Consider the following 19004-nt stretch of genomic DNA (forward strand, 5'->3'; position numbering starts at 1 on the left):
TTCTTGTTACACTTCATTTGTTTTACACAACACTATTGGTATCTCACAGCTGTGACATCATTCGAACTCCTTCAATCGTGTCAATCGTGCTGCGGTGATTTTAAAACCATCGTGGAAGAACTTTCTTCTTACGGCAAGTAGAGGAACATTACTCATTCCTGTTGTATGCTGGTAAGTGAAGTCTAGAGTCTTAATTGTTTTGGTCCGCACACAGTCATGCTGGTTACAAATATCAACACAAGCGATGTAGAACTTTACTCTTACATTTCATCTGGTACGTCGTATGATTCAATATTTTCCATCCACCAAGAAGTGAAATAAACGATTTATTCAGGAATCTTACAACAAAATCTCAGTGTTTTGTCTGCATCCTTAAGCTAAGTTGATTTTATTTTTACAGTCCTTGTTGATCCTAAAAAATACGATCAAACAAAATTGCATGACGTTGGCCTGGCCATGTTTATAAAATAAGTCTCTTGTATGACTTGAACAATGCAAGCTTCTTTCTACCATAAAGACTGAACGTTCAGTAAAAACTAGCTAATAGGAGTCGAGCAACCACTGCCGGGTCTATTCCCCTCAGCTATCTCCATTTAATATGAGTCCGTATCGGATACAACTTGAAGCTCGTACAAGACGTCAAGAAGTTTTGCCATAGTGTCGTCCGTGTTGCTGTAGCTGTTACAATTACCATAGTGTGTAAATTAACACCACGGTACTTTCTTTCCACTTAATCTACAAACTGTATGCTTGCCAACAATAACGCATTGTAAGCGAGCAGAAGTGTCCATTTTGTTAGAAAATAGTCAGACAGACAGACAGACAGACAGACAACCTTTATTTAAGCATGATAAATATTGAAGCTTAGTAGCTTATGGGGTCGTGCATGAGAAATTAAATTGAATTAAATTAAACTTTGTACAAAGTATATACATGATAAATACATGTACAGTTCATCTAAAATTCTAGTAACATATCAGGTTTGGCAAACTGAAAGTGGATAAATTATCTAATTTTGCTATTAAACATTAACTATGTACACATCTTGAAAAAGTCTTAGTTAGTAAAAGTCTAGTATCAAATATCATGTTTGAGTCCAGCAACTTACATGGAAATCTTTCAATGTCATCAGCAATTAAGTCAGAACCTCTTTGGGAATCTACAATATTTCAAAAGTCATTTGGGGAGACATCTAAAAAAATCTTTGGGTAGTAAAAAGACAAAAATCCTGGGCATTCAACTCCAGAAATGTTACCTGCAGGCATAAAACTGGGGTGAAACAAAAATACTGGTCAGGATTAATTATTGGAATGACCCTATACAAGTTTCTTTTATTAGTTAGTTTCACATGTACAGTTGCTCTAACAAACACCTAACACTCAAAAGAGCAGCGTCACGTAATTACTGATTCTTGCGGTTTTAACTCTTCAAGTTGACAAATAGCTAAGTGCTGCCCGGAGTGCTACAGGTTTCTGTTAGGTATTTGAAGGTCTAATAAGGGAGAAGATCAGACCACCATTTACTTAATTAATAGAAATCTGTTCTGCCTCTCACAGTTTCCTCACCAAATAATATTCTTGATAAAAAATGGTACTTCAAAAAGAATGTGTCTGGCAAAGGTTTTGTCAAATTTCACAGTTCTCTCAGTATTGTTATTTTTTAGTGGTCATGTGTGTCTCACAATCCTCATACCTTACTTAGAACCTACTCTGACAAAGTCTTCTTTTCATTTCTCCATCCATATTAACTAGATTTCCATAGAGTTTTCTTTCAGCAGAGATCATCAAGTACTGTAATTTAAAGTCTTATTTAAAGGAACAAAATCATGGAACAATTTGGGCTTCTGAAGATAATGCAACTACATGTATTTTCAATTGTTGGTATTATAAATAGATCTGATCTGGAGGCATTGCTGGTGAAGTGGACTTGGTCATTTAAGAAATGGCAGATAAAGGTAGGCGATTAGCCCAAGAACAATAATCAGTACAGGGAAAGTTTTCAAGAAGGAAGAAGTGAATGTTCTCTTTGCTCTTTGTACTTGTATTTATTTATTAATTAGTAATTAAGGAAATTTTACAGTTCAAATAAACCATGTTGTTGTTGTTGTTGTTGACACTTTCAGCGTCATAGCTGCCAACTCCCAATTCCCTCTATGAGATTCCCCTGCAGGGAATCATGATAGACTTTGTATTCATCATCTTATTTGTTTTCAAATTGATGAATACTGTAAATACCATGATTTCCAGCAGGTTCATGTGCAGGCTTGTCCATTGACAACCAAAACTCCTTGATTCACAGTACTCAAACTATAGGGCCAAAAAAACTGTGAGAGCCCCTAAAGGTAAAAGCAGACTGTACAATGTGCTATGCTGTGATATTGATTAAAACAAACACATAAGGAGCCCTGTAGCCAATTAGAATGTGCTCAGTACTGTCAGTATTGAAATAACAAAAATGTCCTTTATTTATTTGTTAGTAAATATTGTTATTTTCCATTTTCAACAGCCAATGATTCTCAGCCTGCCACTAACAACAAAACAGATGATGGACCCCCACCAGCCTATAGCTATCCGGTAGATGCCCCACCCCCATACCCTCAGCAGTCTGGTTACCCTGGGCAACCTGTTCAACAAATCCAGCCTGGTTACCCAGAACCTCCTGGTTACCCTGGGCAACCTGGTTACCACGCACCACCTGGTTACCCTGGGCAACCTATGTATCTTGGTGCTCCTGTGGGTGGCTTCATGGTCTCAACAGCTGTATGTTTTGCATTCATCTGCTTTTAACTTTAATAATTTGTGAATTGATTGTTTAATATGTTATTAATAATTAATAGCTATATCAGTTATGACTGGTATATGGTATCTAATATGTGGAGTTTGTTAGCTTAATTTTAGTTTTTGCAATGTTTGATTACAGTTTGTACAAAAAGTGTGTTGTTGTATAAATAGGGGAAGTTCTGATATTACTAAGTAACGTTTGAGGTCTGTTGTCTAAGTTTTCGGTCTTAAGTTCATGTAAAGCATGCAGCCTTTAAATCAATGAGAAATAAACAGGGATCCATAACTTATGGGATGGATCAAGGAGACTTAGGTTTAAACTAGTACTATGTGGAACATCTCTACTGTACATCTTTGTATCTGACAGATGAGAGAAACCATTTCCTGAACTCATGCAGAATGGCTTTAAATGGTTGAGTCAGACATGAATTATGTAATTAAACAAAATGTTCTTAGAAAATACATGTTGAGAGAAAAAAGAGAAAAAGGAAACAAAAGTTATAAACATTTATTCACCATATGTTAGTAAAAATTGGCCCATCACAAGACATTTTGTCGACAAGCAGCTTTCCTGTAGTAGAATGTACAACTCGCTAAATTGATCAATCGCATTTTAATTACACACATACATGTACATATATGTATACGTCGGTCATCTGACATTGTCCAACTAAAATTTGCAGACAGTGTAAATTGTCCATTTTCTAATTTTGTGTACAGCATGGTTGGATAACATGTCTGAGCACCGAAATGGCTCTGAGCTTTTTGTTGTTTGGATCTTGTGTACAGACCGTGTTTACAATATGATTCAATATGAAATGATACACTGTATATAACTTTACTACCATGTCTTTGAAAAAGAATGATGAAAACTATATACCAGTATACATTATCATGTTAATGAGATCTGTTGGTGTTTGGGTCTGCATGAAGTGTGAGTCAGCAAGTCATGCAAGTGTACATGCAAGCCATTCTTTTTGGCACAGTCAAATTAACTTATTATAATAAAATATAGTTAACCTAAATAGCCCACCACCACCACCACCTCTGCCACTACATAAAAGCTCACAGTACTAGCCTTAGCTTAGAGCCAGTAAGGATTACTGGCTTATACGGCTCACTTGCTGGTTAGTCTAAATAACACACCTCTTAGCCTAACTAGCACTACATTTATTCTAAACAGCTCTCTGGTTAGCCTAAGTTAGCTTAGTGAGCTTATTATGTTTAGGGATCCTGGCTCACATGCCTCGCATGCCTTGCTAGCTCACATATTAGTAACGCTTGAGCTGTGTTTTGTTTCACTCTGATAGCCGTTCACAAAAAAGGAAATAATTAAGAGCATAAATGACTGTGAATAATGATCATAACATCTGATTCGATTGTTTGCAGCAACCTGGTCCAGCCTACATGGTGCAACCAGTGCCACAAGCTTCTCCCCCTGACTATCAGGGTTTGGCATGGTTTGCCTGCCTTTGTTGCTGCTGGCCTCTTGGTATTGTGGCAATACTAAAATCTAATGAGGTAAGCAAGCTTGGCTACTATTAGGTACACTTACAGTGCAGTGCAGCTACTTGAATCGGGCCAACCAATCAGAATGTCACTAGAGAACTTGTAATTAAAGGTTAACAATCTTTTTCTCGAATAAACCAATTAAGGTGGCTCAAAACAGTTTCCAGCAGTTAGATTTGGATGGGTCATTATAACCACTCTTTATCACTTGATGCTACAATCATGGTATCAAAAAACTGCCCAATCATTGGTGAGCCCGTTGTCATCAATTTCGTGACACAGTACCTTACCATAGCAACAGTATGACCTTCTAAAAACACCCTTAATTACAGCTTGAGAGGCTTATAATTCAAAAACGGCATGGTGAATTTTTTTTGTATTATCAAATTTTAATAAGCACGATAAGACGCAACTTTTGGCAAAGTTTTAAAAACATCTATACATGGGGTCCAAAGCCACCTTAAATTTTTGAAAATTTAAGGGGACTCTGAAGCATATATACAGAATTTAAAAAAAGTGTAAATATCATTGCAGTAGCACTTTAACAAAATTGAAAACCCAACAAAGTGCAAAGAGTTGCAAACCTCTCAGAAAACTTTGCCGTTTGCTGATTGGTTAGTTTTGATCCTAAATTTTGTACACTTTTCAACAGTTTTGATTTAGCTGTCAGTGACAAATGAGTTTTTAAGCTAAATTTTTCAGGCGAGAGTTATAATTACATAAATATGATAATTCGCTGTCAAAGACTAAATATCTAAGCTCAGAGTGACATTGTACACTGTATTAGGGCAGTTCAAGGAGTCAATAGCGTTAAAATGTTTTCACATCAAACAGGTCCTTACTTGCTGTCATGAGAAGTTACAGTGTACCAGTTCATTCATTTTTCTCAGTTTATGTTTTGATTGGTTAACTAGTTTTCTAGGTGGCTTGGTCTGTATATAGTTGCACTGTAAACCAAATAAGTGTTGAAAAGGGTTTAAAGTGTATAATAAGATTACCTAGTAATTTACAAACAGTTGTGATTATATACTTTCAAGCAGTGCATGCAAGGTGTGTTAAGCTATACATCTATGTACACATGAAGTATTCCTTTCATGTAATAGCATGTCATTCAGCAAGAAGTCATAATTTGTCATTAAATTGTTTTTAGGTTCGGAACTCCGTGGCCCGAGGTGACTACAATGCTGCCACAATTGCTTCAAACTCAGCACGGAATTTTGCTTATATGGCTATTGGTCTTGGAATTACATTTTTTGTCATGTACATCATTGCAATAGTTATGATTTTCGCTTTTCTGAGTGTCCACTAATTTAAGTCAAGCCTCTCACTGAGTCAACAAGTACAAACTGTCATCAAAAGTGCAAATCTAATGATAACTAGTATTTAATATTTTTTCATTATCTTAGCTAGCTACAATTTGTGGTTTTGGTTGAACTTCAAATGCTAATTATGTAGTTATTTCAATTTATGTGAGGTAGTTAAATGCATTGCAAAATTTTTTCAAACCTTTGGCTGGCAGACATGTTATTTGCTACATGTCAGTTCTGGTGGTGAACAAAATTTCGGAATATGAAAAATAGAGTGAAGTAGTTTTAATTTGGAATCAAATTCACATATTTTTTCATTATTTTGTTAGTTAGATCAACTGAGGCAGTTTGTTCGAAAATATGGGCTAATCAAGTTATTTAATAATTTATGGTGTGTAAATTTTAACTTATATATTTAAGTAGGATGGTGTGATGTACCTGTAGTCTTATTTAGTGGAAACATTTGTTTCAAGGGAAAAAGCATGACTGTTATATTTTATAATTTTTTCTCCAATTTTTTCATGATATTTTTATTGTCAAAAGCAACTCTGAAGATTGACAACAAAAAAGTCGAGACCTGACGTGATCTGTAAACCCTAATTTAGAAGGTGTTTTGCAAAACAGATACAATACTGGCTAGCTTTTCAGTTGTGGTTTATGTTTTGTCATTGTTTTCTTATGGAAACTTAATCTTTAGTACAATGTTGGACTTTTTTGTTGGTAAATGTAGAAGGTGGGCATGCAGGTTATTGTTAATCATTCAAACTTGAGCCCTCAGCCAATAATATTAACACATTTTGTATGTGTTTCTAGTCTTCATGATTTAAAATATTTTAGTTTTGTTTATTTGCATAGCCTTATGCTCTACTCACAAGAGCAAGGAGGATGAGTGAGTGAGTGAGTGAGTTTTGTTTGTGAATAGACTTAAAAAAATTTCAAACTTAATTATTGCTACAGCTATAAATGTAGGTAGAATTTCTTCACCTTTATTGTGCTTGTGGTTAATACCATTGGTTTTGTTGCAGTAGTGATAAATACTATCTCTAGCAAACGTTTCAGTCAGGGGAACGAGTACCAGTTGATTGATGAATTCCAGTCTTCAAGACTGGAACGAGGTCACAGCTTTACCATTAATTTGTTAAACAGCTACATTCACACCATGATGGCATGACAACTGGGTGCTCGCGTTATTCGGTTCAGCAGAGATTATTTTGTGAAGAAAAAAAACTGGTTTTTGTTCCCCTTTACCGGGTTGGGTCAGGTGTAAATTGTGCGTGTGATTACTCGTAAATTATAATGCTGAATTTTCCCCTGGGGGTCTCCCATATAAAAAAGATGGGTTGCTCATCATACCTTTTAGGGATTAAAAGAGTGGTTTGGTACCTCTTAGGTGTTCAGCCTCAAAAGGTTCACAGCAGGAGGTTTCGCAGGACCTTTTAGGATATGAGCAGAAAAGAATATGAGAGGAGATATTTGGCAATCAACTTTTATGAGTAGAAGGTGTTTAGAAACAATTGTCTTTATCACTGTTAAATTTACATCCTAGATAAATCTGTGGTACATCTTGAGGGTGAAAAAAAAAAATTTCAAGCCACACCCACAAATCAGGATCTTGCTACCTATTTTTTCAACATTTCAGTTGAGGACCCCTGTCCTGTTTATATGGGAGTCACTGGGGAAGGGGGGAATTTTCATGGAAGTCAGATAAGGCGTATAAAAATACATTTATAACAAGACAGTTGATGTGTAGACTTTTATTGCATGAATGTGAAAGTTTAGCTTCTCCCTCGTTTAGGTGAGGTTGCGTGACAAGCACAACATCTTCGTTCCACGCGCGCGCAGGATCGATTCGATTCGTCACGCCAGACCACGCGCGAAACATTAACCGCGTGCGGTAATCTTGTTAGAGACATGAATACTGTCAATATTGAAATGGAATTTTAAAAATATGTTGAGAATTGACTTGTAGCGGAAACTATATATGTTTACCCTGCTGAGAAAATTATAGCTGCGGCCGGCAAAATGAGGATTCCACGTTAAAGAGCAAATGACTTTTGGTGAATGCTGAAATTCGAAGAATCATTATCTTTTTGGGGCATCGAAAACACATCATCATATTTCAGTTTTTAGGCGACGTACTGCGAACATTAGTTTGTTTATTTCTTCGCGGATCGTAGACTTACGCTGAGACCTCTACTAAAAGGTGAGTGGCTTGAAAATTTGATCAAGTAGATGTTTATGTTCACAAGACACCCGACAGGTTTTTTTTTATTATTATTCGGAAACCTTCATTGTGTGTTCTCAGTGTTTATATTCAAAGTAAAGAGACGTTTTCGAGAACATATTCCCGTGGAAAGCTCTAGTTACCACATTGCGGGTGTGTTCGATACGCGCAGTCAAAATAACATCTTGAAGTTCTACTAGTTGTTCGTTTTACATGTAGCATTTAAGAACAGGAAGTTACTTTGTTATCGCTTGTTCTGTTGACAGGAACAGCTTTCAGGCTATATGAATGCAAGCCATACCGTATTTCTTTACATAAAGACAGAATTTTCGGAAGGAATCAATTTCTCATTCCAGAACGGTCGATGGCCAGAGATCCGATTTAAAGTTGTTTGTCTGTTCAGTAGTCTCGGCTTTATTGAGACATTTGTTCGCCATATTTTAGAGCCAGAAGTTTTATGAAAAGCTAAATTTTTTATTCAGACCATCTGACAGATGACCATGAAAATTTATCGCTTATGGCGTATGTGTCGCTACCGATCGGATCGAATAGAAGCAAAGGTACCCAAATTTGCGCGTAGAGTTTAACCGTATTGTTTAAAATATAACATATGATAGAATTTTCAACTTTCAGAGGAGGATGCTGAAAAAATATTTTTTGAAAACAAATCATTCGCAAAATTCACTGACCTTTTCGCTATGAAATAATACTGCTTGTTTCTTAGGGGTAAGTAAATGTCCGTGCGGCATTTCTGAGCTTCTGTTCATTTTCTTCATTCTTAACATAGAAATCATGCACAAGTGGTTTATACACTTATTACTTAAATATTTATTTTGTTTAATATGTGCATCATTCCTTTTTCCAGCGCAATGTTTATTTCAGCGATTCACTCACAGCTTTCCAGCTTTCATCGAGTCGTAGTTCATTTTGCTACGCTGTTTAGTTAGCTTTTGTTTGTGTTGATTTGTGAGACAGTAATTTTGTTTTAAAATAGATTTAATTAACAAGACTTTCTCTCTTCCTAATAAATGTCTGGATGTGTTCTTCGCATCCACTATGCATCGAACTGTACGTAGCCTTGATACGATGCTGACGATTAATGCAACTTGTCTAGGTCGATTAAATTATTTTTAAGTCTACGGATCAGCCGGCTTTCGAGTAATTAGATTTTACGCTACTTTCATCTTACCTTCTTTTGTTCATGTTTACATTGTTCAGTTCCATTATAGGGTTATTGTAATTTCCGTCACGCTAGCGCTAACATTGTTCGCATGATCTATATTTCATTCTTCGTATGATCTATGCTATATTTTATATGAAATTTGATTACCATCAACGGAGGAAAAATAGGAAAAAGAAAAAAAAAACGGATTTACCTCGAAATAGGCCGCGACGAACATGCATGAGAACACGGAGTATTTTATGGCGTGATAATCAAGATGAATTTCTTAGGACTATTCTCCCTGTTTTAATATTTCATATCCAGTTATCCTCCATCCCTTTTTGCTCTTCCAAAACTTCCTCATAATTATCCTAAAATTCAACCTTCCACAATAAACCTGCGACAGGATATTTATATTGAAGAGAATTGTGCTAAAATAAGAGCCTGAACGAAGATCCTTTCTCCTCCAGTGGTGCATAGGACAAAAGGAAACCCGTAAACATTTTGTATTTACCCAAACTATTTATTGATTTACCATTATTAAAAATTTTCCATTTCAACGAGCAAAAGTTGAATGAAAACTGTGTTCAGATCCTATGAATTGGGCATAAGTGGTCATGATTATTGTACAAGGGTTCATGGTCAGGACCAAGAAGGCCACGTGTCATTTCAGCAAGCGGTTGAAAAATTCTGGAAACAACGGGCTCCTGTCGAGGTATTTAGCCCTGTGAAGATCACGAGATGTTAGAATCAGTAGCTATAATAATAATAATATAATATAACTTAATATTTAGCTATCGGTCGATGATTTAAAAACCAGTCGAAAAAATATTTCTCAGTTTATATCGCGCGAGAAAAAATTTCATCGCTCGAGTATTGACTCTAAATATTAAAAGCCTGGGAAACTTAAGAAACTTTTGCCTATGCACTCAGGTTTTTCACTTTAGTCTCTCCAGGCAATTACTACCGGATACATATGTAGACGGACAATCTGCGATCGAATTTGATGGGCTGCGCTTTTTCAATAAAGTTCAGGTATAGCTTTAGATAGCATAAGAGACCCTGAACTCGCTCCCAGGATTTCTCCACTTCCACCTGTTGCTTCAAGAAGCAATTAGAAGAAAGACGATAGGGAACCGCTTGCATGGTTATGAGGCCTGGGAAATTTCAAAGAAGCAAGCCAACGTGACAAGATTTATGTAGGAAGGTCCAAAAACCTCAATGTACAATGCTTTGTTTTGTGATGGTACACTATGCATGAATCGCTTATCCGAGACGTTTCAATTGGATGGTTTCTCGGTCACAAGTAAACAATTAACATTTGTGCACGGTCAAGGCCAACTGAAAAAGCGAGCAAAAACACTCAAAGAATTTGTCGGCTTGATAACCATTTTTTTCTAGTAACTATGGCTTGACCAAACATCTAAAAGTCACTTTGTACAGTCTCTTGCAACAGGCGTTCTTGATAACGTTATTTTATGACAAATTCCTTTTTTCCTTAGAGAATTAAAGAGCAATACGCTGGTAAACCACAATGGAAGAAGAAGCCGTGGCGTCTGAAGGCAACGCATCTTTGGTTCACGAGGAGAATCACTTGTCTCTCTATACAAATGGTCAAGTTGGCTCTGAACAAGCTAATACGTTCGAACAACAGCAAAACATTGTGGAAGTCACAGTAACAAATAAACTGAGAGACGATTCACCTACTGTGGTCGTAAAGAAAACGGTTTCGCTCCGTATGCAGTCCACAATTGTCAACGGCGTTCCTGTAAAGAGTACGGAGTCGGTCGAAGAGTCTGTGGCGGCAGAAATGGAGAAGGTTCCTATCTTGTTTCCCATGAAAGGGCCTGAAAACACAGCAGTCGCTCTGGACGATGAGCAGCTGATTGAAGAATCTGAACTCATAGCAGTGGAAAAGACTCCTGTGTCCTTACAGATGGAACTGACTTTTGATTCGGGTGTTGCAGAAGGCAACGAGGAAGAAGAAATCCTAGGAGAGACATCTGTCTCAGAGCAAGGAGCTGGGGATGTCCCTGACTCACACGAGGGTGAAAAGGTGCTGAACTCTAATGGGGTAGGCAATCATACAGAGGACGAAAAGGCGTTAGATCGGGGAGACCCCATTGAAGAATCCTCTCCTATAGTTATAGAAAAGAGACCCGCGTCATTTCACGTGGAACAAGTGTTACACGAAGGAAGCTTTGGAGTCCAGGAACCAATAGAAGAAGCTTCTGCCGTTGCTGTGGAGTCAGAGCCTCGAGTATGCGACTACCACCCCATGTTGGAAGAAACTGTAGAAGGTGAGAACGTTGATGGTAACTGTGTAGAAGTGGAATATGAACCAGCTACCACGACACATGAAAACGAAGAACAGACGGTGGAGATGACAGCAGAAGAATCTCCACTTGTCGTAGAAAAGCGGCCTGTATCACTTCACATGGAGGCTGCATTTGACCACAAGGAAGAGGAAGAAGTTAGAACACCAATAGAAGAGGCTCCCCTCGAGATCATCGATAAAAGACCTGTATTACTTCATATGGATCAAATATTTAATGGAGAAGGAGGCGTTGAAGTCCAGGAACCAATAGAAGAAGCTTCCGCAGTTGCTGTGGAGTCAGAGCCTCGAGTGTGTGACTACCATCCCATGTTGGAAGAAACTGAAGAGGAGGAGGACGTTGATGGTAACACTGTGGAAGTCGAATATGAATCAGCTGCCACGAAACCTAGAAGCGAAGAAGAAATGGAGACTGAAACTAAGGAAACGATAACAGAAGAATCTCCACTTGTCGTGAAAAAGAGGCCTGTATCACTTCACATGGAGGCTGCGTTTGACCACAAAGAAGATGAAGAACGTAGAGAACCAATAGAGGAAACTCCTCACGAGATCATCGAAAAAAGGCCTGTGTCGCTTCATATGGATCAAATATTTAGTGAAGAAGGAAACAATGAAGTACAGGAACCAATAGAAGAAGCTTCCGCAGTTGCTGTGGAGTTCGAGCCTCGAGTATGCGACTACCACCCCATGCTGGAAGAAACTGTAGCAGATGAGAACGTTGAAGGCAACACTGTAGAAGTCGAATATGAACCAGCTGCCATGACATCGGGAAACAAAGACGAAGTGGACACTGAAACGAAGGAGACAATAACAGAAGAATCCCCACTTGTCGTAGAAAAGAGGCCTGTATCACTTCACATGAAGGCTGTTGTTGACCACAAGGAAGACGAGGAAGTTAGAAAACCAGTAGAAGAAGCTCCTTACGAGATCATCGAAAAAAGGCCTGTGTCGCTTCATATGGAGCTAATGTTTAATGAAGAAGGAAATAATGAAGTACAGGAACCAATAGAAGAAGCTTCCGTCGTTGCAGTAGAGTCAGAGCCTAGGTTGTTCGACTACCACCCCATGTTGGAAGAAAGGGCAGAGGATGAAAACGTTCATGGCAATTCTGTGGAAGCTGAATATGAACCAGTCGCCTCGAAAGCAGACACAAAAGAGGAAACAAAGACCGAAACTGGACCAAGGGAGACAGTAGCAGAGGAATCTCCACTTGTCGTAGAGAAGCGACCAGTGGGGCGTCACATCGAAGCTGCGTTTGACCAAAAGGAAGACGCTAAAGAGCCAATAGAAGAAGAAGTATGCGACTACCATCCCATGTTGGAAGAAACTGTAGAGGATGAGAACGTTCATGGTAACTGTGTAGAAGTCGAATATGAACCAGCTGCCACGACACTTGAAAACCAAGAAGAGACGGTGTCTGAAACAAAGAAGGTGATAGCAGAAGAATCTCCGTTTGTCGTAGAAAAGCGACCTGCATCACTTCACTTGGAGACTGTGTTTGTGCACAAGGAAGAAGGAGAGGTTAAAGAACCAATCGAAGAAGCTTCTATCGAGATCATCGAAAAAAGACCTGTGTCACTTCATATGGAGCAAATGTTTAATGAAGAAGGAAGCGTTGAAGTACAGGAACCAATAGAAGAAGCTTGCGCCGTTGCTGTGGAGTCAGAGCCAAAGGTGTGCGATTACCATCCCATGTTGAAAGAAACTAGAGAGGATGAGAACGTTGGTGGTAACTCTGTTGAAGTCGAATATGAACCAGCTACCATGAAACTTGATTTCGAAGGTGAAAAGGAGACTGAAGGAATGGACGCGATAACGGAAGAATCCCCACTTGTCGTAGAAAAGCGACCTGCATCACTTCACATGGAGGCTGTGTTTAAACCCAAAGAAGAGGTTAAAGAACCTATAGAAGAAGTTCCTCAGGAGATCATAGAAAAAAGGCCTGTGTCGCTTCGCATGGAGCAAGTATTTAACGAAGAAGGAAGCAATGAAGTCCAAGAACCAAGAGAAGAAGTTTCCGCCGTTGCAGGGGAAACAGAGCCTAGATTATTCCATTACCACCCCATGTTGGAAGAAAAGGTAGAGGATAAAAACGTTGATACTAAGTCTGTGGAGGTGGAATATGAACCAGCTGCCACGAAACGTGAAAGAGAAGAGGAAACGAAAACTGATACAAGTGAGACGATAACAGAAGAATCCCCCCTTGTCGTAGAAAAGCAACCTGCATCACTTCACTTAGAGGTTGTGATTGATCACGAGAAAGGTCCTGAAGTAGGGAAACCGGTTGAAGAAACTCCTCCAATTGTGGTAGAGAAGACACCTATCGATAACAGCCAAGAAAACGAATCCGTTGCCGAGGAAGAACCATCGTCAGTACATGTATTAGACATACCTGAAGTAGAGAAAGTGAAGGAAGTTGAGGATTCTGTACAAGAAGCTGTCGCTTCTGCTGTGGAGAGAAAGGCTCCTGAATTTCACTATGAACTACTACAGACGGTGGAAACAGAAGACGAAAAGCCAGACGACACGACCGTGGAGGTTAAAGTAGAGGGGAATCAGGTCCGTGAAACAGAAATTCTTGACGATGAAGTTCAGGTACCTGAATTGAAAGGTAACGAAGTAAAAGAATCGAAGCGCAGTGAAGTCATCACTAAAACAGAAGTCATTTCTACAGTCACCATTAATCAAAGAACTGGCGACGAAACCACGCAGGAGATGGAAACCAATGTGGTACAGACAACGTATGAAAAGAAAACAGTGGAGTACTCAAACACGAGTACTACAGAAGAAGCGTGCGCATCAACATCCTTCACCAAACTCAATCAACACGGCAGGGATGATGACGAGGAGCTTTTGCGTCACGTGCTTAGAAAGAGGCTCTCGGCTCCCGAAGTACTCCCAGAAAAAGAGAATGATGGTTCGGCACCTTTGGCTGCGTCGGAGGATCGTGGAATTCTGGAGTCTCAGGAGCAGTTTACGTTTGTAGACAACTCCCGAAAGAAGGACTGGACGCCCATTAACAAACCACAAGTGTCAGTTGCTACTCCGTCTGAGACAGAACCTTATGAAGACGTGGCGGACGAGAAAAAGCTTATTGCAGACTCTCCGGGTGAGGCTAATGTTGCCGTTGGTGATTCCGTGGAAAAGGAAGATCGCTCCGGCGAATCGTTGCCCGTGCTGTTATTGTTGGCGCCTGAGGAGGAGAAAGGTGATCACGAAAACGAACAGAAGAAAGGAAAGGCAAGTGGACCTTCTTCTCCTCAGTGCAAGTGCTGTTCGTTACTGTAGGGCGGAATCTGAGCCGAGTTGGAAAGTAAGAGCAATCGCTAGCCTTGTCGTCAGTTAACGCCTTTTTGGAAGGTTATTACCGTAATGTAACACTCAAGCTATTAAAGAACGTGCTCGCTACCTTCGATTATTTCCTAGCAGCTTTTAACGTTAAGAATCAGGGAACGTGACGTACATACGTCCAAGCTATGGCTTGATTCCGGATGGTTGTCAGAAAAACCTCCAATGTACTTTGGACAAGGATTTTTACTGCGAAAAAAGTATGTCATTTTAGATGACGAAGCGAATGATGTATCTCATAGTGGTCTGTAAAGAATATTACTCGTAGGGACAGAAAACATCACATAATATCAAATTAGTGTATTCCCTTTTTACCTGAGAGTATTGATTGAGTTATTTCAAATATTGTACTATTCGATAGTCTCTTTAATTAGCCCTATTTTTAGTATTTAGCCGCAATAATAACTTTGTTTTATGAGGATTTTGATCAAAAATAGTGTTGAACTTATTAAGTCTGGTGGGACAACAGATAAAATATGACTTCAATAATACTTATGCCTAATAATTAAACATCGAGAAGCTTCGTGACTAGGACGTTTTCATGGCAACTATATGGCTTCCTGAACCACCTGGACTCCGGATCAAGCGGACCGAATGGAAGCCGTGTCCAACGTCATTATGTTGTGTTCTTGGGTATTAAGCCCTGGCCAAACGGACTCGCAAGTAGACCCACGTTTTCAACTTGCTTCTACTTGGGAGTCCGTTTGGCCAGGGCTTTACCCTGAAAGCGCCAATCTGCTCCCTGGTGCATCAATGGGTATAGCCTGCGAACAGGCTCCCAGCGAGGGCGGAAAAAAATTCGGCGAGCGAAAGCGTGATTCCGTGGGCGAAGCGAGTGGGAGTCGGAGCGTGAATCCGCGAGCGAAGCGAGTGGGACGCGGGGGAGCCTGTAGACATTGTTTTTGATACGCCGTTCCGCCCCTTGGTGATTAGCCTGTTAGAAATCAGTCAAGTAGGTAATTAAACCTGTCAAAATTGATGGTTTTTCCCGCGCTGATATATCGGCTTTTTATAGTATTCTACCGCATTTAATTTGCTTCCTGGCCGCGGTTTGTAAGTCTGGTAAACCGAAATCAGTCGGAAAAAGTATTCTCCGCGGACCAAACGCCTTTGATGAGAAACCTGAAACGAGGTATGCTCTTTGTGCTGCTGCCTGTATTTGCCTTAAACAGTACAACCAGAAGCTAAGCGCCTTTCACTACAGAAATGGTCTGTTGTTGTTGCATGGCGGCGTGAAAGCGGCGACATTGCAAAGGTGTCATCACTTGTCTATTTCTATGTCTCAAAAGTCAACTATTCGCATGCAGGAGAAATTTGGCGACGACTTCGATGCGAAGGTTGTGTCATGGACGGAACAAACCAGAGAAACTGAACTACTGATTTGTTTGTTGGAAGAGATCAAGAAGCATAGCTTTCAGGAGGGTAGCGCTTCACATGGAGCGCTCTTCTTGATCGATCTGTCTGACGTTGCAGTAAGAGCCGTTCCTCATTTCGACGAGTGCCTACACAATAAGTGCGAAACTTTGGTTCAAATCCACCGGCGAACAGTTCTTTCTCTCCTTTTTCGTCTCCTAAGCCGATGGCAAACGCTCTCAGACCTAGACGTGTCAACTCTTCAACCTGGTCTTTCATTATAGAAACTAAAGGCGTCACAACTAAGACATAAGCACTTTGTAGTTTCCACAAGTCTTTCAGTAGACACGGCAGCAATTGAAAAATAATACTCTTCCCGAAACCAGTAGGTAGAATACCGAAAACATCGCGCTTCTGTGCCACAGTTTCCAGGCATAGCTTCTGCTCATGTTTCAAACCAGAGATGTGATGAAAATGTTGCAAAGAATTGCTAAAAGCTACCTCGAATTCCACGTCAGTGAACTGTACATTGCGCGCAGAAGCCTTCTTTGTCGGTCGCGGCAAGAATTATGCAAATTTACATGCAGTTGTCAAGATCTGTCATCGATCCGACCAATCAGATCTTGATACCAGGAGCTGGTATCATGGAACCGCGGCATCAATGGAATGTCTACAGGCTCCCCCGTGCACTCCCTCGTCACCAGACCGCTCTCGGCTCATCCCGCTCGCCCTATACTACACTCGGCTAGCTCGCTCTAAAACCAAACGGGAGCCTGTTCGCAGGCTACAATGGGTACAAACATTTTATTTTTGCTGGGCGTAACCCTGTGATAGTCCAGTCCCTGAAATCTCTGTTCTCCGCGCACTCTAAATAAGGGTTTGAACCCAGGTTGAAGAAAAAAAAGTCCGGGATAACTTGCATGCGTATGCTCAGAACGCCGCCATCTTTCCCCCCGCCCCCCTTCCCCTCCAAAAAAAAAAAAGAGAAAAACCATCTATAGAAGAACTCGTGGAAGCGTGCGCGCCTGGTACATTGGCCATGAATTAAGTACAAGCAGGAACACCAAAACACCCTTGAAAGAGTTTAACCTTGATTAAAAACTTAGGGCCAAAAGAGAATCATTCACTGCTACCTTCGAATTGCGTAATTCATGATGGAAAGCTCGTTATTTGTACTTACTTGCTGGAGTTCAAATCACTCTCTCGATTGATGAATACTTCACACGGGAATTACGACATCAAGTACTTGACAGTAAATCTGTTATCGGTGAGTCGTGTGGTTAGGTTGAAATGTCTGAGAGTGTTTTGAACTTTTCCGATGCTCCTGGTTTTAGTACATGTTCGTTAGAGCTGTTTTCATCTGAGTGTCGAAAAGTAATTAGATTTTCATCAACTACGCTACAGGACTAAACAAAAACTAAACTCGCGCCACCTTTTGATCTAAGCAGAAGTAAAACCAAAACCAATCCTTACTCGCTCTCACTTGTTTTGCCACGCTCACTGTATTGTCTGTGTCCTTTGTGATTGGCTACAGTGATTACTTTGATTTTGGATTTTCGACACTCAATTGAAAACCGATCTATTAATTAGATTTTTACGTAATTCGGGACAACGTTTCTTGCATTTAAGTACTGTTCTTGGTTACGCGAGTAAACATGTTGAATAGGCCCTTTGCTGGATGGTAAACTGCGTACTAAGAAATCCAAAACATCCATCATTATACCATCTATCCATCATTTTAACAAACTGCCGTCAGTTTTTTCTGCGTCTGTCCTCTTATTGATGATAAATTGCCTCATAACATTGTCAGAGTGGCTGTAGTTCCGCAGTAAACTGACGCGAACATTGTCAATAGCTTTTCTCGCTTTTTGATTGGCTACTTAAAAAAGTCCATAAAGTCTCATTGGTTAAAAAAGTTGACAGTTTGACAGCTGAAAGTTGAACTTGAAAGCTTGCATAAATTAAAATTTTATCCGTCTGTGCTCCTATTGATGATAAACATGAGCCAATCAGCGCGTGAGAAATTAGACAGTTATTGTAAAAATACCATGTGATCGTATTCTGCAAAGGGCAAATTCTTCATTTGAACTTGCGCGCGCGTCAACACCACGCTCTGATTGGTTCGTTCTGAGCATGCGCATGCAAGTTATGCTGGACTTGCTTTACTCCCGCCTGGGTTCAACCCCTTTGGGGCGGGGAAGCCAGTGTTCAAGGACTGGACTAAACCCTGTGACTGATAGACAGGCAAAGAAAGTCCGCACAATAAAATTCATTTCAATCACGAGAAATATGTGTTTTTCAAGCAGAATATTTCGTTAAAAGCTTACAATGCAAAAAACATTCGCGAAAAAAGCACGCTATTTAGTCCTTCCTGCATAATGTTATTCCACATTAAGAATAGGCTACGTTCGATATTTTAAAACTCTCCCATGGTTCAGAGGCATTCAGGACAAAATTGCAAATTTTTATTTTTTTTTCCCTCAGCTCCCAAAAAAGACTTAAATTCCAAAAAAAAAAACACAGCCAACTTTGTTCTGAAAGCCCCGGAGCCACATTAGAATATTGATATATCGAATGTGGCCTATTAACAAAAAAATGCCTTGATTTACATTAAAAATCGGTAGGATTTTCAAATTTTAACTGTTTCCCCTTCCCCGCGTTTTATTATAGAATACTATCAAAGTAAAATGAAAAAGCGAATAAATAATTTTAAAAAATTAAAATTAAAACTAAACATCGGGAGTTTTGAGCTGTAAAATTTATCGGTGTATTTTTTAGGCCCACTAGGGTAATAGGGTGTGACCGTAAAACGCCAATCGACTTTTTTTTCATTTTGGGAAGCTATTCTTTCTGTTATGTAATTATTTTGTGTAATTATTTTATTGCTATGCAGTATTCATGTTGGGTATTGCCAAGGCTCAGGGGAGAGATGTCATCGAGTTAGCATATTCTGACCTTTAGGAAGAAGTTCTTGATAGCAAAAATG

General features: G+C 39.5%; 2 protein-coding genes across 2 annotated transcripts; both read left to right on the forward strand.

Annotated features, from left to right (window-relative positions):
* Positions 1–6: 6 nt before the first annotated feature.
* On the forward strand, positions 7–9191 carry LOC145479598 (uncharacterized). Its single transcript, XM_081458004.1, has 5 exons — positions 7–171; positions 1894–1954; positions 2506–2759; positions 4170–4301; positions 5440–9191. Exons 2-5 carry the CDS (start codon positions 1942–1944, stop codon positions 5596–5598), a joined length of 558 nt encoding a protein of 185 aa, XP_081314130.1. The 5' UTR covers positions 7–171; positions 1894–1941; the 3' UTR covers positions 5599–9191.
* LOC145479596 (uncharacterized) lies at positions 7727–16976 on the forward strand. Its single transcript, XM_081458002.1, has 2 exons — positions 7727–7799; positions 10485–16976. Exon 2 carries the CDS (start codon positions 10517–10519, stop codon positions 14603–14605), a length of 4089 nt encoding a protein of 1362 aa, XP_081314128.1. The 5' UTR covers positions 7727–7799; positions 10485–10516; the 3' UTR covers positions 14606–16976.
* The last annotated feature ends 2028 nt before the right edge of the window (positions 16977–19004 follow it).

The sequence above is a fragment of the Orbicella franksi genome, chromosome 2 (assembly GCF_964199315.1).
Source record: "Orbicella franksi chromosome 2, jaOrbFran1.1, whole genome shotgun sequence".
Lineage (NCBI taxonomy): Eukaryota > Metazoa > Cnidaria > Anthozoa > Scleractinia > Merulinidae > Orbicella > Orbicella franksi.

What these genes read in the sequence shown, in the direction of transcription:
- LOC145479596 (XM_081458002.1), top strand. Translation starts at nt 10,517, where the DNA reads ATGGAAGAAGAAGCCGTGGCGTCTGAAGGCAACGCATCTTTGGTTCAC.
- LOC145479598 (XM_081458004.1), top strand. An exon ending in GCTTCATGGTCTCAACAGCT is followed by an intron (nt 2,760 to 4,169) that starts GTATGTTTTGCA and finishes GATTGTTTGCAG; the next exon opens with CAACCTGGTCCAGCCTACAT. An exon ending in CAATACTAAAATCTAATGAG is followed by an intron (nt 4,302 to 5,439) that starts GTAAGCAAGCTT and finishes AATTGTTTTTAG; the next exon opens with GTTCGGAACTCCGTGGCCCG.